Raw genomic sequence first — 25,544 nt, forward strand, 5'->3', positions numbered from 1 at the left:
TTTTGCCATTTGTGCACCCAGGTTCACCATTGAGTATACCATCACAGGTGCTCCTGTCTGTGAAGCAGCGTCAAGGGTAACCACAGCCATGGTCTCCGAGCTGATAGTCCATGCTGCTGCAAACATTGTTGAAATGTTCGTGCGGATGGTTGTTGTCTTGCATATGTCCCCATCTGTTGACTCAGGGATTGAGACATGGCTGCACGATCCATTACAGCCATGCGGATAAGATGCCTGTCATCTTGACTGCTAGTGATATCAGGCTGAACCCAATGATTCCATATTCTGCTAACAGTCATTGGATCTCGACCAACACGAGTAGCAATGTCGCGATACGATAAACCGCAATCGCAATAGGCTACAAACCGACCTTTATCAAAGTTGGAAGCATGATGGTACACATTTCTCTTCCTTACATGAGGCATCACAACAACGTTTCACCAGGCAACGCTGGTCAACTGCTGTTTGGGTATGAGAAATCGATTGGAAACTTTCCTCGTGTCAGCATTTGTAGGTGTCGCCCCCGGCACCAACCTTGTGTGAATGCTCTGAAAAGCTAATCACTTGCATATCACAGTGTCTTCTTCCTGTCAGTTAAATTTTGCATCTGTAGCATGTCATCTTCGTGTTGTAGCAATTTTAATGGCCAGTAGTGTATGTGCATTAATTGAGAATCAAACATTACCTAATGCCTAGCTTTGGATTTTGTGGATGGTCAAGAAGCCTTTGGATCTGTAACTTCATCTACTGTCTCATATCGCTGACCCACTAGAGGTTTGCTTACATGTGGTGGATCAGGGTTACGCTATCATTTGTCACCGACACTGCCTATCACGAACGACATCTCCATCACCTTCAGTTGGCATGCCTGCACTTCTGGTTCCGGGTCCTGCCAGCAGAGACCAGTGCGCTCGCCTCAGCTGCCAATCAGGCAGGAGGTACTGCCAGCAGGCTTCAGACAGCTGCCGACCTTGCCCAAGCAGCAACCCGATCGGCTACCGACCCAATGTAGTAAACTGCGGCCCCCTCCCGCACCCAACACCCTGTAAACCGTCCTACCTGCTGTGCTGGTTCCATGCTACTTATGAGTATGCTGCCTGCAATTGCCACATGCCTTGTACCTACCCAAACTAGTCCAGCGGGCATGTTTAGACACCATGTCCCACCATGTTCCTTCACGGCACCTATCGTCTGATGCTGCACCACTCGCTTGAGCAACACAACGCCTCTATGCCACAGACATGTCAACGGGCATCTGCTTTCCTGTTGGCACTGGCGCCAATGTTAGCGTAATCCTGACCAAGCTCACTGCCAAAACACTATCACCTTCTACCCTCGCCTTGATCGCTGCCAATTGTTTTCCTACTGCGGTCCATGGCTCCATCAAGATGTCGCTTCACCTATCACTGGTTCATACCTACCCTTGGACCTTCCACATAGCCAACGTGGATGAACCTGTGATCAGGTTGGATTTTCTACTCCATTATGAACTTTCACCAGATCTGCAGACTGCCGCACTCCATCACTAGTCTGACTACAGTTCCGTGCTCACACAAGTTCAGCATGACTTCGCTCTCTGCCTCCTTGGCTACGCTTTCCACATGTGCATCCCTGGTTGAGCATATTACTACAAGGCTCGAAGACCTGTCAGTCATGCGCTCACAAATCGACGAACTCTGCACCCAGAATGATGCCTTCTGCACCTGCCTCGCCACTACCTCCACTGCATTGTCACATGCATGGTGCACCATACTTCGCCTATCTGCAGAATCACAATGAGGCAGTCCACCACACTACAGCATCTTCTCAACAATCTGCTCCTGTGTCAAGCATTCTACTGCCTGCTGTTGATTTCTCACCACTGCGGACGAATCTACAAGACACATCTGCATGCTCCACTCCTGCATCACGTCTTCCATTGCTGACTTCAGCCAATGTTCCGCCTACGTCGCCTTGGTTCACCAAGGTCAGTGAACCAACGTTGCATGCAGATAGCTTCTTGACCCCTATTGCCAACCCTCCTACACGAGTTTCAGCCATCAGTAGTGGCACTTGTCATAGGTCTCATGCCAACACAGCAAAGTTTGCAGGCACGCTCAACCCCCATTGGGCAAGATTGACATTCCAAAGCGGTGTTCTTGGCACGTCCATATCAATGTCGTTGGTCCCCTCCATGCCTCTGAGGGTTGCAGATACAACTTATCAATCATCGACGGTGTGACCTGCTGGGTCAAGGCAGTCCTATTTATTGACATCATGGCTGAGACCATCACCCATTTTTTCGAATCGGTGTGGGTTGCTTGCTTTGGCTGTCCCCTCTCTCTCACGACCAACCAGGGATGCCATTTGAGTCCGCCCTCTTTGCGCGACTCTGCGGTGTAACCAAATTTCACACCACGGCTTACCACCTGCAGGTGAACAGCCTGGTCGAGTGGTGGCACCACACACTCAAGGCCTCGGTAATGTGCTACGGCGGCCTATGGTCGGAGACCCTCCCATGGGTTTCACTGGGTATCCGCTCAGCCCATAAAGGAGATTTGAATGCCTTGCTTCCTGAGATTCTATACGGCAAACCCCTCCTTCTACCCACCGAGTTGGTCGAGGAATCACCGTCACCCGACCGAGGATGCTGACCTGCCTTCGGTTGACGCCCCTTCACCTGTGTAGCCATGGGAACCACAGGACTCCTTCACTGCTAACTCTGCCGCCCCCATGTCCTCCGCCGGCCACTGCCGACAACCACCACACTGGCACCAAGATTACGAATTTGTGTAATGAAGCGTCCCTCCGTCATGCTCTGCACTACCGGGGGTGGGGGTGACTTTTGCTTCTTTGAACTGCTTTGTTCAAGTCTTCACTTTTGGTGCATAACTTGTTCTACTGCCATATTTGTTCTGTACCAGTGAATAATAAATGCGTATTCGATACTTAGCGTGTGTTATCTCCAACCCATCCTACGTGATAACCACATATCTTTCACATAAATGATCACTCTGCCTATTGGGTCCGCCGCTCGTGGTCTCGCGGTAGCGTTCTCGCTTCCCGAGCACGGGGTCCCGGGTTCGATTCCCGGCGGGGTCAGGGATTTTCACCTGCCTCGAGATGACTGGGTGTTTGTGTTGTCCTCATCATTTCATCATCATCCAGGAAAGTGGCGAAATTGGACTGAGCAAAGATTGGGTAATTGTACGGGCGCTGATAACCACGCAGTTGAGTGCCCCACAAACCAAACATCATCATCATCACTCTGCCTATTTCCACTGAGATCATCCTTTCAGGAAGAACTGTATTGCTTGAACATGTCACTACATTTAACATTCATCTTCTGTTGATACAAGCATAGGGGTGTTCTTTGAGCTAAATGTTTTAATTTCTCCATGTGCATTCTGAGAAAACACGTCTTCCACCATATTATATGACTGTTAAGAGTAGTGGGAAGATATTGACTGCTCCAGGATTAGAATGGCTCACCAAAGATTTCCATGTCCCACAGAATGATGCCACATTGCATTATTGCTGTGACTGCGAGAGAAAGAGTTGCTACATGCTACTAGGTTAGTACCTAATTCAATTTTTCATTGAGTGTATAGTTTTGTGTGAATTGTAGCATATTTTTGGAATGCCTGGAGAAGCTTCTATTAAGAACTATGGTATGAATTTGTGATTGCAATGTTTCTTCCACACACAATGTAATTTGTTCAAGGGTAGGTTTGCCCAAAAGAGGAACTAAAAATGTTGCCTATGATCAAGTTGTATACTACATTAATATTATAATGTCTTTGTAAAGTATTTTGCTTTAAAATTTGTATATTGTCCTTGTTGTTGCTGTTGTCTTCAGTCCAGACTCTGGTTTGATGCAGCTCTCCATGCTACTCTATCATGTGCAAGCTGCTTCATCTCCAACTACCTACTGCAACCTGCATACTTCTGAATCTGTTTAGTGTATTCATCTCTTCGTCTCCCTCTACGTTTTTTACCCTCCACACTGCCCTCCAGTACTAAATTGGTGATCCCTTGATGCCTCAGAACACGTCCTAGCAACCGGTCCCTTCTTCTTGTCAAGTTGTACCACAAACTCCTCTTCTCCCCAATTCTATTCAATACCTCCTCATTAGCTATGTGATCTACCCATCTAATCTTCAGCATTCTTCGGTAGTACCACATTTCGAAAGCTTCTATTCTCTTCTTGTCTACACTATTTATCATCCATGTTTCACTTCCATACTGGGCTACATTCCATACAAATACTTTCAGAGAAGACTTCCTGATACTTAAATCTACACTCGATGTTAACAAATTTCTCTTCTTCAGAAATGCTTTCCTTATCATTGCCAGTCTACGTTTTATATCCTCTCTGCTTCGACCATCATCAGTTATTTTGCTCCCCAAATAGCAAATATTGTACTTATACTTTCAAAAATATCAAAACCATATGGATGTATCTGATACCTATTCCTATGTAATAAAAGATTGGGAAAATTAAGTAACTGGGCAATTCCAAAGAATCAGTTTGAAACCTATAAAGCTTAAATGTTTAAAGCCACAGAGCTCTCCATGTGAATAGAGAAGAAAGGTGGAGATGTGGAGTGGGGACTTCCACATCAACAACAGCACGATATGATTGCCTCAATAAACAAAATAAATGTAACAGACAAACAAGATTCCCTAAATGACCTAGCCACAACCACAATTTCCCATATTATCTGCTGCATTTTTTCCCATTCAACTAAAAAATAAAATAACAAAATCTAAGATTTTTTAAAATAATGAGTCAATACTGTGAACAGCAAATCCCATGGTGGAATATATGCACAGGGACAGCAGAGTCAGAATTCCAAAATACCTGAACAATGGCCTACATGAAATTCGCCAACTGACACTGCACGAGTCTGACCACCTATTACTGGGTTAATAATACTGCATTCTTGGTAAATGGCATAGTTTCCGCAAAGTATATCACTTATAGTATTATATTTTGGGGCAACTCTGTGCACTCACCACGAATATTCTTAGCCCAATAATGGGCAGTCAGACTGATCTGTAGTGTCAGTTCTTGAACTTCATGTAGGTCATCATTCAGTATTTCAGAATTCTGTCTCTGCTGTCCCTGTGTATATATTTTATCATGAGATTTGTTGTTGACAATACTGACTCATTCATAAGAAACTGTAACATTCATTCACTGAACACCAAATGGAAAAACTATACACACTGTGGATAAAAATTCCTTAAGCATTGTACAGAAATATGTGCACTAGTCAGCAGATTTCATTTTCAATATGCTTCCAGAAGAACTGAAAACAACTGAGTGATGAAACCCAAATATTCACAGAACCAGATAAACAAATAAACAAACAAATAAAACCTTTCTTGTCTTTTATTTGTTTTTATTTTGCTGACCTGTATTCCTTTTCTTTTTTCTATTCGGTCAGTGAACAGTCTTTAATTAAATAGAAAAGAGATATGTAATGAATATGTGTTATTTGTGTTACAACTGAATGTCTCAGAATTGTGTCATGCAAATTGGAAGGCCTAAAATATCTAGCAGAATTTTAAATTCATAAACTGCATTGCTTAAATATTTCAGAAATTAGACATTGAGAATTATTCTTTGTCTTAATCCCCGACAATGATGCTGTTATTCATAATGGCCAAATAATATAGTTAAACAGGCCATTCAACATTTTGTAAGCCCTGAACCAAAGGGCACTAACTCTGCTTTTATTTACTGGCGTCTTCATATTCAAAAGACTATTCTGTTAATGAAAAATAACTGCATTGGAATAATGCATCTCCCAAATTCCAAAACCTAATCACTGGGAAAAGCTTATTTTTATGTTTTCTTAAGGTATATCATAATGACTGTTGAGTGAATTAACTAGAGAACTCTGTATTATACAGTAACAAAATCAAGTCAAGTCATTTACACATTCCATTTGCATAAAATTAACTATTGTTGTTGTTGTGGTTTCCAGCCCATCTCTGAAAACTACAGCAATCTATATCTGTTTGAACCTACTTATTGTACTCATCTCCTCTTGCTCTCTTTCTGTAATTATTTACCTCCCCACCCCCACCCCCTCTTTGTGTGTGTGTGTGTGTGTGTGTGTGTGTGTGTGTGTGTGTGTGTGTGTGTCTCCATAGATTTCTTAATTTCTAATGCAGTACCTCCTTTTTAATTATGTGATCTACCCATCCAATCTTCAGCATTCTTCTGTAGCATCACATTTCAAAATCTTCTATTCTGTTCTTGTCTGATCTACTTATCATCCACAAGGTCTTTAGGAAAGACTTACTATATTTAAATTTATATTTGATATTAACAAATTTCTCTTCTTCGGAAACAATTTTCTTTCTATTACAGTCTACACTTTATAAATGCTCAACTTTGACAACCATCTGTTATTTTACTGCCTAAATAGCAAAACTCACTGCCACTTTTAGTGTCTTTTTCTAATCTACAGGGTGATTATAATTAAAGTTAAACTTTCAAAATGCTGTAGAAATAACACCACTGGTCAGAATGACGTCAAATTCCAATGGAATATTATTGGAGAAGGGGGAAAACATATGACAGAAGAAAAAAAGTAGAGTGAAAATTGATCAATGGCGCTGTACGTGCCAGAATACATAAATGAAAACACCTGTCATGCGCTCGACCCATTAAAGTTGGTATAAATACGCTGGCTTATCCTTTTTGTGTCTGTGACGTTCACCATGACTGTCTCAATGCAGGATCATGCTCTGCTTGTAAAGCTGTATTACAAGGACGATGACTGTGTACACATTGCTCTCCAGAAGTTCCGGACATTGAAGGGTTTGGAAAAAGGTGTTGGTCCAATGACTGCCATTGGTCTGGAGAAAATGATTTGGAAATTTGAAAAGATGAGTTCTTTTGGTGTGCAACCTGGCAGAGAGAGGAAACAAATTGATTTGATGTCGGTGGAAGCAGTGGCCACAGCAATGCAGGAGGAGACGAGTGGTGGTGTGCAAATGTGTAGTGCACAGAGAATTGCCTGAACATTGGACATACCCATGAGCAGTGTGTGTAAAATCCTATGAATCATCCTTCTTTGCTATCTATTCAAAATTATCCATGTGCACGAGTTGCTTCCATTGACCTGCCAGCAAGAGACCTTTGCTTTATAATTTCTTGCTCGCATGGAAGTGGACAGTAACTGGCTGTGGAAGATTTTGTCGGCAGACGAAGCCCACTTCCATCTGATGGGATACGTCAATACACAGAACTGTTGCATATGAGAAACGGAAAATTCACATGCAAATCAACCAGTACTACTTCATCCTGGAAAGGTCACAGTGGGGTGCAGGTTTACAGCATCATTTATCATAGGGCCACACTTTTTTGAAGAGACAGGTGCTTCTGGTGCTGTTACCTGTAAAGTCATTGGCAAGTGCTATGAGTGTCTTTTGAACAACCACATCATTCCAGCTTTTCAAAGCATGGATGCAATCATTTTTATGCAAGATGGCACACTCCACACATTGCAAAGCCAGTTAAGCAGCTGTTGAAGTGCCATTTCGGAAATGCTATTATTATCAGTTGCCATTTCCCTACAGCCTGGCCATCCTGATCACCTGATCTTAATCCGTGTGACTTCTGGCTGTGAGGCTATCTGAAAGATGTTGTGTTCAGTGTTCTGATCGCAAACTTAGCTGCATTGAAGGCACGCATTGCGCAACACCTTCTGAATGTGATACCGGAAACACTTCAATCAGTTGTGGATTAAGCTGTTTCTTGATATAAACTTGTTGCAGAAAATGGTGGACAGAATGTTGACTATGTTTTGCGCCAGTCACATGGAAATTAATAATCTGATTTGATTTTGATTGATGCTTTTTTTGCAATTTTTGGCCTCAGGACAGTTAAAAACCAATGTTATTGGTGCTTTTTATGTGGTTCTTGTCTCAGGACAACTAAATACTGATTTTTCCCATCCGGCCTTGCCATAGTGGATGGGCTTATGTAACTAACAGTATCACACCTGTACACCCATGCATATTCTTGTATGATTCACTCGTCATTCATAGTCGACCACCATTAAATTATGATGCTTACAGTGCCATCTATTGATACATTTTGTAACTATTTATTCTTCTTCTGTCATATGTTTTCTCCCTTCTCCGATAATATTCTGTTGCAATTTGACATCATTCTGAGCAGTGTTGTTATTTCTACAGCAGTTTGAAAGTTTGACTTTCATTATAATGTCCCTGTACTTTCCTCAGCATTATTTGATTTAATCTGACTACATTCCATTACCCTTGTTTTACTTTTGTTAACATTCATTTTATTTTCTCCTTGCAAGGCACTTTTGATTCCATTCATCTGCTCAGTTTACTATCAGCAGTGTGATAAATATAACTAAGTCACCACTGACATATGTTATAAATTTTAAATTTAGAGGTATTTTTTCCAGTATGATACTTATTAGTTGCCACTTGAGAGTTGCGCATTATCACAGCAGCTGATGGTCCCATGGCAAAAATTTAGGATAATCTACCCAGAAAACATATGAAGAGAAAAGATTATTGGATTTTCACACTTTTATAAAAATCTGGTTACAAAGACTGCTAGAAAGGGACTGCAGAAGATACATTTTGAAGGACCCATGAACTAAGTCAAGCAGGAATTACCTTTGATGCACAAAACATGGCAATGTTTATATTAAACAGGAAAAAATCAGTGTACACTAGAGAAAAAGATTATACATACCCTTGAGTTCATGAATATAAAGTACATCTGCATGAAAGTGAAAATCATCTGTAACACTGGATTAATTCCTCGAAGTATCTGGTAGCAAGGAGAGTTGAAGGGAATTTCGAAGAAAGCTCCACATTCAAGTCCATTATAGATCATTGTCCCAAGGCCAAATGCTAGTTTGAAATTAAGCAAACCACATTACTACAGTACAAAATAGACTGGCAACAGCCTTAATCTTATGTGTACAGTATAACAATGGAAACTCCAGGTTGGAATATCAGCAATATAAAGAAAAGATAGATTGTTACTCACCACAAAGATGACACATTGAGTTGCAGATAGGCACAAGGAAAAAACATTTACACATTAACTTTCAGTCAAAGCCTTCATCAAAAACAAGCACACCTCACATAAACATGACCACCATCTCAGCCAGCGCAGACCAGTCAGAGTATCATGTTTCCTCAGACCTGTTCAAGCTGCTGGAGATGATGGTCATGTGTGTGTGTGTGTGTGTGTGTGTGTGTGTGTGCGCGTGTGTGTGTTTCCTTTCCTGATGAAGTCTTTGGCTGAAAGCTAAGAGTAAGTGCCTTTTCGTTGTATCTGTCTACAACTCAACGTGCCATCTTTTCAGTGAGTATACCGTATTCACATATAGCAAACAATAGAAGATACAGGATGAAATAACAACTAGATAGAAAGGACAGATTGCTACCACCACATAGACGAGGCACTGAATCACAGACAGGCACAATGAAAAAGAATGTTAAAATGTTTAAGCTTTTGGACAAAGTCTTTCTTCTGAAGTAGAAACACACATGCATCCACACACCTGAGCCATGTGGACTCAATACTCAATTGATTTCCTCCCCTCTAGGATCGTCTTTGCCTTTTAATTTTGGATCTTACAAGTGATGCCCTCACTAATGATGAAAGTGCAATGTAGGAAGGCTTCATAATCGGTGAGGTCAGTGAGGAGCTGGCATTTGTTTTGGAAGTGCGAGTGACTCAAGGCTTTTGATCGTGTGCGGTCCAATGGTCCATCCTAATGATGGTGGAGCATCTGGTTCACAAGTAGTCACTGTCTGTCCTGCCAAGTGGTTTCTGTTAGTGGGCATCCTAGTGTAGTTTGGAGCCGACAGCCACTTGGAGTTGTTTTCGATTGGCTGCATGCTAGCACAGGTGCCCCACTCTCTTGGCATCTTAAGGATTGGAAGAATGGCCCCATCCTGCCCACTCTAAGAGAGTTGCCTTTGCCTCTCACCTCTCTTCCTCCTCTTTCATGTTCTGGTGGGTGTTGTGTTACCTTCACACATGATTCCACTGAAATACTGTTATTTGCTATAACTGTTTATTGAAGGCTGCTGTCTTGCCTGTCCTACCCCACCTCCCCTTTCTAAAAATAGCTATTTGTTACTTACGAAAAAACATGTACTTTGTTTCAGTGTATGGAAGGTGTTTCATAATTAATGGCAGCTGGGCATGAGATTATCCCAAATTAATTTAGTGAAATTAACTATCTGTTATTGTCCATTTAGGAGTCACAGATCTTGTTTAGAAATCTTAGAACTTCCTGTTTAATAAGGTTATTCCTTATAACTATTTACTGAAAGCTGCTGTCTTGCCTGTCCCCTCTAAATATCACTGTCTGCTGCTTATAAAAATCTGTACTTCTGATTTCAGTGTAATGATAGGTGGTTCTCATAACTAAAGGTATATGACAAATTCTTCTAGACTTCAGTGCATTTTAATTCAGTAAAATTCAGTAAAATTTTTTCTTGGAGGCTGTTGTCCTACCTACCTCTTTTTAAATATTATCGTTTGTCGTTTTTACAAACAGTTCTTGATTTCAACATAATGACAGGTGTTTTGGTAATTAATAACAGCTGTGTCTGAGACATTCAGCTAACGTCTCTGTTAACTCACCCCTGCAACTGACTATTCAGTCAATATTGTATGTTTGTTGATATCTATTTGATGGTAATTAATTGAAATCCTGACAACTGTTTAAGCAGTAATTGTTTGGTAATGTTCTTCACAATTTTTTTGCTCTAAAGCTGTTGAATGCTGTAGCAAGGATGTGGGGCTCCAGTCCTTCCATTTGGGGACACTATCTGGTTTCCCCAACCCAGTTCCACCTACCAACAACCACAACTCCTAAACACATGGCCACTGTCTCCAGGTGCTGGGGCAGTTGGGTCACAGTGCCCAGAGACAGTGGTCAAATGTGATAGATCTGTGCTTGTGTAGATGGGTGTGTTCCCACCTCAGAAGACGGAGTTTGTCCAAAAGCTTAAATATTTTAGCGTTCTTCTTCATTAAGCCCATATACAACTCAACATCTCCTCTATATCATCAGTAGCAAACTATCCTTTATGTATTCACATACAGAATTATTAAAAATGTTGTATAAAAAAGAATTCTTTTATATTCTGTCAGTTAATAAAATATTAATTATGCTCAACAGAGTGCTTAAATAATATGAACAACACTGGTATTTCCAATTTTCTACTTTTTGAAAAGAGTGTTTCGTATAAGGACTACAGCTGAGAGAAGCTTTCCACTACCCTCCAAAAAATAGTCTTTTACAGCACCTTGAGTTTCTTTCCTTTTATACAGGGTGTTACAAAAAGGTATGGCCAAACTTTCAGGAAACATTCCTCACACACAAAGGAAGAAAATATGTTATGTGGACATGCGTCCGGAAACACTTACTTTCCATGTTAGAGCTCATTTTATTACTTCTCTTCAAATCACATTAATCATGGAATGGAAACACACAGCAACAGAACGTACTAGTGTGACTTCAAACACTTTGTTACAGGAAATGTTCAAAATGTCCTCCGTTAGCGAGGATACATGCATCCACCCTCTGTCGCATGGAATCCCTGATGCGCTGATGCAGCCCTGGAGAATGGCATATTGTATCACAGCTGTCCACAATACGAGCACGAAGAGTCTCTACATTTGGTACCGGGGTTGCGTAGACAAGAGCTTTCAAATGCCCCCATAAATGAAAGTCAAGAGGGTTGAGGTCAGGAGAGTGTGGAGGCCATGGAATTGGTCCACCTCTACCAATCCATTGGTCACCGAATCTGTTGTTGAGAAGCGTACGAACACTTTGACTGAAATGTGCAGGAGCTCCATCGTGCATGAACCACATGTTGTGTCGTACTTGTAAAGGCACATGTTCTAGCAGCACAGGTAGAGTATCCCACATGAAATCATGATAATGTGCTCCACTGAGCGTAGGTGGAATAACACGGGGCCCAATCGAGACATCACCAACAATGCCTGCCCAAACGTTCACAGAAAATCTGTGTTGATGACGTGATTGCACAATTGCGTGTGGATTCTCGTCAGCCCACACATGATGATTGTGAAAATTTACAATTTGATCACGTTGGAATGAAGTCTCATCCGTAAAGAGAACATTTGCACTGAAATGAGGATTCATCTACATCTACATCTACATTTATACTCCGCAAGCCACCCAACGGTGTGTGGCAGAGGGCACTTTACGTGCCACTGTCATTACCTCCCTTCCAGTCGCGTATGGTTCGTGGGAAGAACGACTGTCTGAAAGCCTCCATGCGCGCTCTATTCTCTCTAATTTTACATTCATGATCTCCTCAGGAGGTATAAGTAGGGGGAAGCAATATATTCGATACCTCATCCAGAAACGCACCCTCTCGAAACCTGGCAAGCAAGCTACACCGCGATGCAGAGCGCCTCTCTTGCAGAGTCTGCCACTTGAGTTTGTTAAACATCTCCGTAACGCTATCACGGTTACCAAATAACCCTGTGACAAAACGCGCCGCTCTTCTTTGGATCTTCTCTATCTCCTCCGTCAACCCGATCTGGTACAGATCCCACACTGATGAGCAATACTCAAGCCTAGGTCAAACGAGTGTCCCGTAAGCCACCTCCTTTGTTGATGGACTACATTTTCTAAGGACTCTCCCAATGAATCTCAACCTGGTACCCGCCTTACCAACAATTAATTTTATATGATCATTCCACTTCAAATCGTTCCGCACGCATACTCCCAGATATTTTACAGAAGTAACTGCTACTAGTGTTTGTTCCGCTATCATGTAATCATACAATAAAGGATCCTTCTTTCTATGTATTCGCAATACATTACATTTGTCTATGTTAAGGGTCAGTTGCCACTCCCTGCACCAAGTGCCTATCCGCTGCAGATCTTCCTGCATTTCGCTACAATTTTCTAAAGCTGCAACTTCTCTGTATACTACAGCATCATCCGTGAAAAGCTGCATGGAACTTCCGACACTATCTACTAGGTCATTTATATATATTGTGAAAAGCAATGGTCCCACAACACTCCCCTGTGGCACGCCAGAGGTTACTTTAACGTCTGTAGACGTCTCTCCATTGATAACAACATGCTGTGTTCTGTTTGCTAAAAACTCTTCAATCCAGCCACACAGCTGGTCTGATATTCCGTAGGCTCTTACTTTGTTTATCAGGCGACAGTGCGGAACTGTATCGAACGCCTTCCGGAAGTCAAGAAAAATAGCATCTACCTGGGACCTTGTATCTAATACTTTCTGGGTCTCATGAACAAATAACGCGAGTTGGGTCTCTCACAATTGCTGTTTCCGGAATCCATGTTGATTCCTACATAGTAGATTCTGGGTTTCCAAAAATGACATGATACTCGAGCAAAAAACATGTTCTAAAATTCTACAACAGATTGACGTCAGAGATATAGGTCTATAGTTTTGCGCATCTGCTCGACGACCCTTCTTGAAGACTGGGACTACCTGTGCTCTTTTCCAATCATTTGGAACCTTCCGTTCCTCTAGAGACTTGCGGTACATGGCTGTTAGAAGGGGGGCAAGTTCTTTCGCGTACTCTGTGTAGAATCGAATTGGTATCCCATCAGGTCCAGTGGACTTTCCTCTGTTGAGTGATTCCTTGGACACTTATTTCGATGTCAGCCATTTTTTCGTTTGTGCGAGGATTTAGAGAAGGAACTGCAGTGCGGTCTTCCTCTGTGAAACAACTTTGGAAAAAGGTGTTTAGTATTTCAGCTTTATGCGTGTCATCCTCTGTTTCAGTGCCTTCATCATCCCGGAGTGTCTGGATATGCTGTTTCGAGCCACTTACTGATTTAATGTAAGACCAGAACTTCCTAGGATTTTCTGTCAAGTCTGTACATAGAATTTTACTTTCGAATTCACTGGACGCTTCACGCATAGCCCTCCTTACGCTAACTTTGACATCGTTTAGCTTCTGTTTGTCTGAGAGGTTTTGGCTGTGTTTAAACTTGGAGTGAAGCTCTCTTTGCTTTCACAGTAGTTTCCTAACTTTGTTGTTGTACCACGGTGGGTTTTTCCCGTCCCTCACAGTTTTACTCGGCATGTACCTGTCTAAAACGCATTTTACGATTGCCTTGAACTTTTTCCATAAACACTCAACATTGTCAGTGTCGGAACAGAAATTTTCGTTTTGATCTGTTAGGTAGTCTGAAATCTGCCTTCTATTACTCTTGCCAAACAGATAAACCTTCCTCCCTTTTTTTATATTCCTATTAACTTCCATATTCAGGGATGCTGCAACGGCCTTATGATCACTGATTCCCTGTTCTGCACATACAGAGTCGAAAAGTTCGGGTCTGTTTGTTATCAGTAGGTCCAAGATGTTATCTCCACGAGTCGGTTCTCCGTTTAATTGCTCGAGGTAATTTTCGGATAGTGCACTCAGTATAATGTCACTCGATGCTCTGTCCCTATCACCTGTCCTAAACATCTGAGTGTCCCAGTCTATATCTGGTAAATTGAAATCTCCACCTAAGACTATAACATGCTGAGAAAATTTATGTAAAATGTATTCCAAATTTTCTCTCAGTTGTTCTGCCACTAATGCTGCTGAGTCGGAAGGTCGGTAAAAGGAGCCAATTATTAACCTAGCTCGGTTGTTGAGTGTAACCTCCACCCATAATAATTCACAGGAACTATCCACTTCTACTTCACTACAGGATAAACTACTACTAACAGCGACGAACACTCCACCACCGGTTGCATGCAATCTATCCTTTCTGAACACCGTCTGTACCTTTGTAAAAATTTCGGCAGAATTTATCTCTGGCTTCAGCCAGCTTTCTGTACCTATAACAATTTCAGCTTTGGTGCTTTCTATCAGCGCTTGAAGTTCCGATACTTTACCAACGCAGCTTCGACTGTTTACAATTACAATACCGATTGCTGCTTGGTCCCCGCATGTCCTGACTTTGCCCTGCACCCGTTGAGGCTGTTGCCCTTTCTGTACTTGCCCAAGGCCATCTAACCTAAAAAACCGCCCAACCCATGCCACACAAACCCTGCTACCCGAGTAGCTGCTTGTTGCGTGTAGTGGACTCCTGACCTATCCAGCAGAACCCAAAACCCCACCACCCTATGGCGCAAGTCGAGGAATCTGCAGCCCACACGGTCGCAGAACCGTCTCAGCCTCTGATTCAGACCCTCCACTCGGCTCTGTACCAAAGGTCCGCAGTCATTCCTGTCGACGATGCTGCAGATGGTGAGCTCTGCTTTCATCCCGCTAGCGCCGCTAGCAAGACTGGCAGTCTTCACCAAATCAGATAGCCGCTGGAAGCCAGAGAGGATTTCCTCCAATCCATAGCGACACACATCATTGGTGCCGACATGAGCGACCACCTGCAGATGGGTGCACCCTGTACCCTTCATGGCTTCCGGAAGGACCCTTTCCACATCTGGAATGACCCTCTGGTATGCACACGGAGTGCACATTGGCTTTCTTCCCCTCTCTTGCTGCCATATCCCTAAGGGGCCCCATTATGCGCCTGACGTTGGAGCTCCCAACTACCAGTAAGCCCACCCTCTGCGACTGCCCGGATCTTGCAGACTGAGGGGCAACCTCTGGAACAGGACAAGCAGCCATGTCAGGCCGAAGATCAGTATCAGCCTGAGACACAGTCTGAAACTGGTTCGTCAGACAAACTGGAGAGGCCTTCCATTCAGCCCTCCGGAATGTCTTTCGCCCCATGCCACACCTTGAGACAACCTCCCACTCTACCACAGGTGAGGGATCAGCCTCAATGCGGGCAGTATCCCGGGCAACCACAGTCGTAGTCCGATCGGGGGATTCGTGGGATGAGCTGGCCGTCCCCGACAAACCCCCATCCAGATCCCCACAGTGATGCCCATTGGCAACAGCCTCAAGCTGTGTGACCGAAGCCAGCACTGCCTGAAGCTGGGAGCGAAGGGATGCCAACTCAGCCTGCATCCGAACACAGCAGTTGCAGTCCCTATCCATGATAAAAACTGTTGTGCAAAGAACGTCTGAACTAATCTACAGAGAGCGCAAACAAATCAACACATTGTTGGATGAACCATTCGCAGAAGTGTACCCGTGGAGGCCAATCAGCTGCTGATAGTGCCTGCACACCCTGTACTTGGTATGGAAACAACTGGTTCTCCCGTAGCACTCTCCATACAGTGACGTGGTCAACATTACCTTGTACAGCAGCAACTTCTCTGACGCTGACATTAGGGTTATCGTCTACTGCACGAAGTATTGCCTCGTCCATTGCAGGTGTCCTCGTCATTCTAGGTCTTCCCCAGTCACGAGTCATAGGCTGGAATGTTCCGTGCTCCCTAAGACGCCGATCAGTTGCTTCGAACGTCTTCCTGTCGGGACACCTTCATTCTGGAAATCTGTCTCGATACAAACATACCGCGCCACGGCTATTGCCCCGTACTAATCCATACATCAAATGGGCATCTGCCAACTCCGCATTTGTAAACATTGCACTGACTGTAAAACCACGTTCGTGATGAACACTAACCTGTTGATGCTACATACTGATGTGCTTGATGCTAGAACTGTAGAGCAATGAGTCGCACATCAACACAAGCACCGAAGTCAACATTACCTTCCTTCAATTGGGCCAACTGGCGGTGAATCGAAGACAGTACATACTGACGAAACCAAAATGAGCTCTAACATGGAAATTAAGCATTTCCGGACACATGTCCACATAACATCTTTTCTTTATTTGTGTGTGAGGAATGTTTCCTGAAAGTTTGGCCGTACCTTTTTGTAACACACTGTATAAAAACGTCACATGACATAAAAATGTAATTACATTAATTTATTCCATAGGTGTACCAACATATCCCATTCATATTATACATATTAAACTAGATTTTGTAATCTTTAGCAGCTAATAGAAGAAGACTTTTTTATTTATCAGACTATAAATAGTATCATGTTTTCTATTGTTTCTTGAAGTGTGGAATGATAGCTTTTCTCAAAAATAAAATATTGTCTGATTTCTATATTCATGCCACTAGAGAGCAGACCTAAAAAGACACAGATCCATAAGAAAGCAATAATGAAATAAAATGCATAGACACTGAAAATTTCAAAAACAAAACTCTTAATGTGTGCTGAATAGATTTACTTAAATAATGATATTATAAAGTGCAGGTCTACTTTAGCATACACCAAGAGTTTTATTTCTGAAACTTTGGATGTTCTTGAATTTTGTTTTAGCTATATTTCCTTCTGTGTTTGTACTTTTGGAAGAAAGCACAGATCACATCCTTTAACAAGGATCCAATATCCTTGACATCCATTTGTTGTAGAATCATAGAACATATTCTGATCTCAAACATAATGACATATCCCGAACCGAATGGCCTCCCCCATGCCAACCAGCACGGATTCTGTAAACATTGATCACGTAAAATCATACTTGCACTTTTCTCATATGGCATCCTGAAAGCCATAGCTCAAGGCAGTCAGGTTATGCAGTACTACTCGATATCCAAAAAGCATTTCACTCAGTGCCAGGTTTGTTGACTCATGGGAGACTGTCACAGAGATGCTTAAGAAAGTGAACTGGCAGATACTTGAAGATAGATGCAAACTATCTCGAAGAAAACCTACTTACAAAGTCTCATGAACCAACTTTAAATGATGGATCCAGAAATGTATTACAGCGCATATATATATTAGGCTTGCATGAGAACAACAATTGTCTAACTAGGCCAGTACTACTATTTCAGTAAAACAACAGCCTGAAGTGCCCAATGACTACCTTTGACAGTTTTGTATTTTCATGAACTGTTAAAATATGTATTTTTGCTTTGATTTTTTGAGATTTGAATATCATTTCTGAAGCTACTTATGTAAAGAAAGAGAATGTATTACCTGAGCATACAGAAATGGCAGCCCTTAATCAATTTTTTTAACATATCAAATATAAGTCACAGGAATTTTATTAGAAATTATATTTTCTGGAAGACTGATTTATCTTATATAGTTCAGTCTACTATATTGGAGTTTGGAACTTTTTCAGTAACAATTCTTCTAACGAACAGAGGAGAATTACTATATAATACTTTTCTGTTCATCTAAAGTTTTTCTATTGAACCATACTGAAAATAATCCCTTGCTCTTGATATTGCTGCTAGATTCCAGCACATAGGATATATATGTAAGAAATGAACATCTGTGAGACATTTTAATGGAGAACTTGTAGTAGAAAAAGGTTTTTCATAATTTTGTTTTCTACAGACTGACACCAAGTTATATGCGTAGTTTTCCTTCTCTACCACCTATACGCCTGCAATAGTCTCACTATACTTCAGTCTCTTGATTTATCCTTCAGCTGAATTTTATAGCAACACCTGATCTCTTCCACCCCCCTCCCCCACATATTTTCTTCTGTCTTTCTTCCATCTCCATTTTCTGCTCTCTTCTCAGTTCTCCTTTATTTCTTTGTCTCATTTCTTCTATTTTTTGGATGTTATATTTCTTTATAATTTTCTACTGTCTTGTCTTGTGGCACACCTCATTTTTCCATTAACAGCCACAGATATTTAAAAACTAATCCTGAAACATTTACTGTAGCAGAAACTTTAAACAATATTTTAAAGTGGTTTAGTCAAAGTAAAATAATGACAAATGAAAAGTAAAGTTGCAGCACAACGTTTCTCAAAACCATAAAGGAGGTTTGAAAAGGATTTTAAAATTTTATACAACAATCAAGACCCCCATAACGTAGGCCCTAACACAGACATATCACTATACCTCAGTAAAAAAATTATATATGGTAAAATTTAGGGGATGAATAAAAATATATGAGTACAATGCTAAACTATAACATTCCTTATTTAATTCTTCTCTTGGTACTTTCCAAAGACTGTGTATTCGAAGGTCATCATTGGCTTGATACAAGTTTTGCTGCTGTCAGGTCTGGTTCTTTCTTTACTGATAAAGATATTTGAGTTACCTTAGGTTGCATTGTTTCATAAAATCCCTAAACTTAAAAAAGAAGCAGTCATATTTACATCCACACCTGACATGAATTTCAATAACTGTTTTGTCCATATCATTCTTTTTACTGTACTACTTGCTGATTTGACTTAACAAATTCGTGTGTGTGTGTGTGTGTGTGTGTGTGTGTGTGTGTGTGTGTGTGTGTGTGTGTGTGTGTGTGTGTGAAGAATTTTCTGAAAGATGTATTACAGCTCTGAAAGATGTTTTACAGTTAGCAATAAAAAATAATTTCTATTGCTCACCTATAGCACCTACTCTTAGAAAGAAACTTCCATGGCTGTGAATGTTCTGTGAAGTTTTTCGTTTACGTGCAGGCCTCCCAGACTCCAGTTCTACCATCTCTGGTGGATCACATGAGCCAGTCAACTTTTCTTGTGTAGGACTGTCTCCACCACCATCATTCAAATTCACATCTTTGCTGGTTCTCAAGTTGCGCAGTACACCCTGTATTAAAGTATATTGTTAATTGAAAGGTGTAGGTACAGCTTACAGGAGAATAAAATTCCATCACAGCAGTGGAAATAAAACTGTTTCACAATGTCATACATTTTAAGATATTCAACAGATATAACTGCTGTATCTGCATAATTTCTATGTTACTATAAGAATTTATTAAGCTCAAATGCTATAAATTTTAAAAATATGAAAGGAAAGTAAATAATCATAACAATAAACCATATCTTTAATACCAGGCACAAAAATGCCCCAGTTTTTTATGATTTTGGGGTGTTAATCAGACACTGGTTTATGTATGTACTGAAATTACATAATGATTTGAAGGGAGCTGAATTTTTTCATTTACTGAAGATCTTTGAATGACCTAAAATAAGTGTCCATTCTATTGCATGTATTAAGCAACAGATTTATTCTACAATTTGACATAGTCCTCTGCAATGGGTTGAAGAGGAAATGAAAATGTAATGTACACAGAGGAAGCCAAAAAAAGAACTATGTAGAAAGGAATGGAAAACTGAAATGCAAACCAAAAGAGAGGTGATTTAGTATTCTGGACTCAGATTTTTGTCTTGACATGTAAGTAATATAGGTAGCTTATAAGTGGGAAGGCCATTCTGGACAGTTGAAAAATAATATTTTACAGTGCATATTAAAAGATAAGGAAACGTAATTGGTATACAAGTGAGGTTTACTTAATTATTCTTCTTAGCACATTTTCCTACATCTTAACTGTCATGTCACTCTCATTCCCCTGCCTGTTGCTTTTCACACTGCTTCTTTGTATGTACACCTGTCTCATGTTCTTTCCAATAGAATACTACGTACCTTACTGTCCTTTTCCATACCTGCAATTTCAGTTCCTCCTTTGTAATTATTATGGATTTCCCTCCCCTCCTGTATCCAAACAGTTTCTGTCACTCCATGCACCCCTTCAGATATTTTCCCTCTTCCCATAGCACTCCTGACCCATCAGCATTTGTCAAAAAATTGTGTGAAGAAACTATCAACAAAATTAAGTGTCTTATGTATTTGTCAAGGAAATGTCTGTTAATCTTGTGCGCATCTGGAAGTTTTTCAAAAAATACTTGATGTAGTGAAAAAAAAATGTATTTGGGGGTGGAACAATAATTTCAATGTATTATAATAGCGAGTTGAATATAATAGAGCATGCAGAAGAGGTGAAGGATATGTCTGCATATCCAGTTCATGAATGAGAAAGTAATTTCCAAGCCTTTAGTGCAGCCCTTTCCTGACTTTCATGTCATTTTATAAGCACAGTTGGGAATTTTCTAATAAAAATATTTAAAGCTGTTGAGTTAAACCGGTTCACTTTTTACATACACTATGATTTTTGATTTTACAATGCTGATGAAAATATTAAACTATTTAGAAGTAATAAACCATTTTTGCATATTTTAAAAATTTTCCATGCCTTTGAGTAGCAGCATGCTGTGAGCATTTTGTTACTTTCAGCATACAAGAAAACAATGTCCCTTAAAAAAGCAATCACATCAATGAACACAAGCAGCATTTGGAAAATAATATGATACATATTTAATGATTTCCTGTCTTACTGTATGAGTGAGAGACAGATGCCAGTTACCTCATTTTTAAGACATTCACACCTCCTAAAATGTATATACAGAATAGTAGTGCTGCTCAAATATCTCATCTGTTTCATGTACTCAGTTTTAACCATTTTGTCACTAAAAACATTTTTTGTTCCTAAAATTGCAGACTTGTATGTTACATGGAGTTGGTATGTTTTCACATTTCTAATTCCATTTTCTAGATCTACAACATGAATAGCAGTGCTAGAGAGCTAATACAATAGTGAGACATACTTTTGTGGTATAATGTTTCCAAACTGGGATGCTGACTTAAAATATCATTTTCTAGTTCTGACTAAAACTACAACTGTTTTAATGTCAAATGTTCAGCATGTGCAAATGGTAAAATGAATCTGTACATTAAATAATGTCCAGTAATGTGTTGTACTGAATAACACAACTCTGCAGTGATATTCTGGAGAACAATGCTGACAGAGCAACACATTTAACCCCTTAATGCTGACCATCATGAATCCACATCATGTGAAACAATGCTAACAAATGGAAGATTAACTGTTTTTTAAGTGGCACTGGCAGTAGGTGCAGATTCTACATTGAGCTACCAAAGCTTCTGACATGTGCTGCTGTCTCCTTAGTGTTTTGAGTACTTTTAGAGTGACTTTCTGTTCCCACCTTTCTCCACAAAACACACACACACACACACACACACACACACACACACACACACACACACACACACACACACACGAAGCTCTCATCATTGGACAATTACAGCTAAGTACAGAGGTAGGTTCGGTTCTAAAAATTATTCATTTACTTTTTAGTCTCTATGATGTGACACAAATCACATTTTTGAATGTACCATAACAAATAAGCTGCATGTGCAAGTGAATTCATAAATAATTTTTATATAAAATATGCATTGTTAGTCATTTGTGTACATTTGTAGGTGCATGCAAGAGACAAAGTCAAGTGAATTGTAAGCAAATATTTCCATTGATTCATAGTGCCAGAATACTTCAGTGATCACTTGTTTTCATTAATTACATAAATACACCTTAATTTGTTACAAGTTTCCAATGAACAGCCAACCACAACACTGTGTTTACTGATTGCGTTTCACCTTTATTGGGATGTGGAAATTCTAAAGAACTGCTAAGACGCCGAAGCTTATATGCTATTAGCGACAGATACATGAAATGTAAATGGAGATTTCACAGCTCATATACCACCTACAGAAGGACTGTGAAAGTTTTAAAATTCACCGTAATGAATGAAATTATCTACTAGAATTCAAATCCAGAATAGCAGAGGTACTCTGCAAGAGGAGAAAAGACATGACAAATAAACTCAGAGAACATAGGCAGAATTATTATGCAAGAAGCATGACAGTCAAATAAAACTGCTTTCATCAATCTACCATCAAAAATAAAAATCTCCTACTAAATGAAATGTTGCAAGTATTCAATTTCTCAAATGCCTGTTGTCACAAATATGCAACATACCCAATTATGTCTGACAGACATAACATAGCTTAGATTTGACCTTATGTACTCTATAACATTTCATTATTTGTTACAAAAACTAATTTTTATTTTTTTCATGTATAAATTCATTCAGGTACCAAGGGGATAAAACATTATGGTACTGCCTACACACTGGGACCAGTTATTGGTGTCAGAACTGTTGTGTTACAAATTACTTAAGCTGTGAATCATATAAGGTTACAAAGTCAGAATTGTGTTCTCTGTGAGACAATGCCATGAAAAAAGGCATGTAAAATAGACAGCAAGCTGGCATGAACCATTTAAAAGCTGGATGGAAAGAGACTTTATGGTGATATGAAAAATCCTTGGTAGTATACAAACTACCGAAAGAGCATTGATAATCACCCTCTCAATCATTGATGCACTGAGTGGCAGACAAGCATACAAACAAGATCTGGAAGGTGCAACATAGCAATTACATAATGTCTTTCTTCAGTACTTTTTAAGAACGAAGCAAAAACACATACACATTGTTCCAGCACTGTGTGTGTATTTTTGGTTAGGAGTTGCACTGGGTGGAGCAAGTGAAAGGAACTGGGAAGCAGGAGGGCAGGTACAGGGAAAAGAGGGGGCACCAAGGCAAAAAAATAAGAATATGGCACCAACAAGTTCACTTTGATGCGGATGGGGGACACTGATCGGCGGGGGACGGGGGCTGCAAGGGGGAGGGGGTGAAATAGAGAAGGGGAAAGGGTGGAGACCAGGATATAACAGAGGAAAAAGGAGATTGTGGAGAGAACAGTTTGGGTTTATAGTGAAGGATGGATAAATCAATCTAAACTGAGCAGGTGGGAAACAGTTGGGGGAGGGGAAGGGAGGGAAGATTTGAAGTCTTGTAGTGGAATTCATTTTGGTGGAAAGATGACTGGTGATCATTCATACATAAAAGGCTGTGTACTGGTTGCTGCAGAGTTGATAAATAATATGAAGTAACCTAGAAAGATTAGGAATCAGGAAGTTATTGAGATATACATTGAGAGGAAAAAATTTAGGGCAATTTAATGTGCAAAAGATATTTACATGGAGTAAATGGCATAGTGGCAGAGTATGAAGTCATGGAGATGGAGGAGTTGGCAGTTCAGATTGAAGTTGTACAACTAAATAATTCGGCCATTGAACAGGTCATTATTCATATAAGTGTATGACAGAAAAGAAGTAATTCACGAATGAAACTAACAATTCACCAAATAGGAGCAACACTCAAAAAAGAATGAAAATTTTGCTAACTTTTGAAATTTTTATTATTTTGTGGTGTGTCAGTCAATGACTCACTGCTTCCACTATTTGGTAAGATGTTACCTTCATTCTTAAACTGCATTCTGCCAGAACAGAGTTAGTTATGGAGTACACAGGACAGAAAAGTACAAGGGGGCACAAAATCATATACATTCATAAAAAAATTGATTTGTGTGTGTGTGTGTGTGTGTGTGTTCATGCGTGTGTGCACATTTTTTCAACATCTTCTAAACCACTGGATCAGCCAAATTTTGAACATCTACTACTTACTGTCTGGGAAGTACTGTGAGGCTAACAACCAGTTACCTACCATAGGGATGGGGATGAGGAGGGTTAGAATCCATGACATCTAGGCTGCCCTGCATGGCAGGTGTGTTGTTGGGCAGTATCAGAATGTGTTTCAAGGAACATACATATGAATGGACATGGTTGAGGAGAGGAAGAGGAAGAGATGGATAATGAGGAGGGTGAAGGATGATATGGACAGATAGAGGTGGAAGGATGAAACTGACGGGGGTGGGGGGGTGGGGGAAGGAGGAGGAGCTGATGGACAGACAGAGATGAGGGACAAACAGAGAGAGAGAGAGAGAGAGAGAGAGAGAGAGAGAGAGAGAGAGAGAGAGAGGAGTTGATGGACAACAGAGAAGAGGGAGGAGAAGTTGGACAGAAAGAGGATGGAGGAAGAGAAGTTAAAACTGGGCCCTAATCAGTACCCTGTCATCTAACGTACCAAACCTACTTGGCATTGGTGATAGTAACGGATGAATCCCCACATGGAATCAGGGCAGTTCTCTAACTTAGGGGATGGTACAGAGAGGCCAATCATGTTTATATCAAAAACACTTACTCCAGATAATGAACATTATTCACTAAACAAAAAAGAAGAAATGGCCATCATTTCTGGTGTCCATAAATTTCACATTTTGTTGTGTGGTCACAGATTTCATCTTATAACTGATCATAAACTGAATTTGTCCCTTTTTGGACCTAAAGCAAAGTTTGCAGAGTGTACAGTACATTACCTTCATCAGGGGGTTTCCTGACAGATTTCCAATACTCCACTCACTATCGCACTAGCCTGAATCAGACTGCCAGCAAATTGTTTATTTTCAGTTAGATAGCCAAATGAAGCATTCCTTATAAATTCTTAGATGTTCCTACAGTGTCTAGTCATGACCTGCTTCTTCAACAAGTCCTGCAGTATGTCTGGTGATGTTGGCCTGCCACGTTGTCAAATGCAGAAACATCTGGCTTCCCTGGTTTTACATACCAACTTCAGGTTCAGCAAGGTATGGTGCTCCTTACAGATGAAAACAAATGGTGCTGAGTGAGGGTGCCACACTCCAGGCGCTGTCAGGTGCACCACTGGGAGATTCACATGATGAAGCAATTGGCATGCCACTATGTCTACCGGCCTTGTGTGGACGACAATGTTGCACAACTGGTACAGCAATATGCTATTTGCCAGGTGCCACAGCTCAGTCATTAGTCTTGAGGCCACTGCCAAACAACTGTGGGACCAAGTTCACACTGACTTTGTGGGCCCTTACCTCAGATCCACGTGGTTAATCATTGTCAACTCTCCCTCTCACTTCCATATACTGTCTATCTGCAGTAGCCAACAATGCTGGACACAATGGGAGTCTTTGCAATAGAGGATGCATCTCAGTTGCT

General features: G+C 40.8%; 1 protein-coding gene across 1 annotated transcript in view; it reads right to left on the reverse strand.

Moving 5' to 3' along the window:
- LOC126177105 (proton channel OtopLc) overlaps positions 1-25,544 on the reverse strand; it is a 760,838-nt gene that overhangs the window by 130,772 nt on the left and 604,522 nt on the right. The window contains exons 6-7 of the mRNA XM_049924368.1: positions 19,303-19,401; positions 8,735-8,895 (exon numbers count right to left, since the gene is read on the reverse strand). Of these exons, the coding sequence (XP_049780325.1) occupies positions 8,735-8,895; positions 19,303-19,401 (260 nt within the window). The remainder of the gene's footprint in view (positions 1-8,734; positions 8,896-19,302; positions 19,402-25,544) is intronic.

The sequence above is a fragment of the Schistocerca cancellata genome, chromosome 3 (genome assembly GCF_023864275.1).
Source record: "Schistocerca cancellata isolate TAMUIC-IGC-003103 chromosome 3, iqSchCanc2.1, whole genome shotgun sequence".
NCBI lineage: Eukaryota > Metazoa > Arthropoda > Insecta > Orthoptera > Acrididae > Schistocerca > Schistocerca cancellata.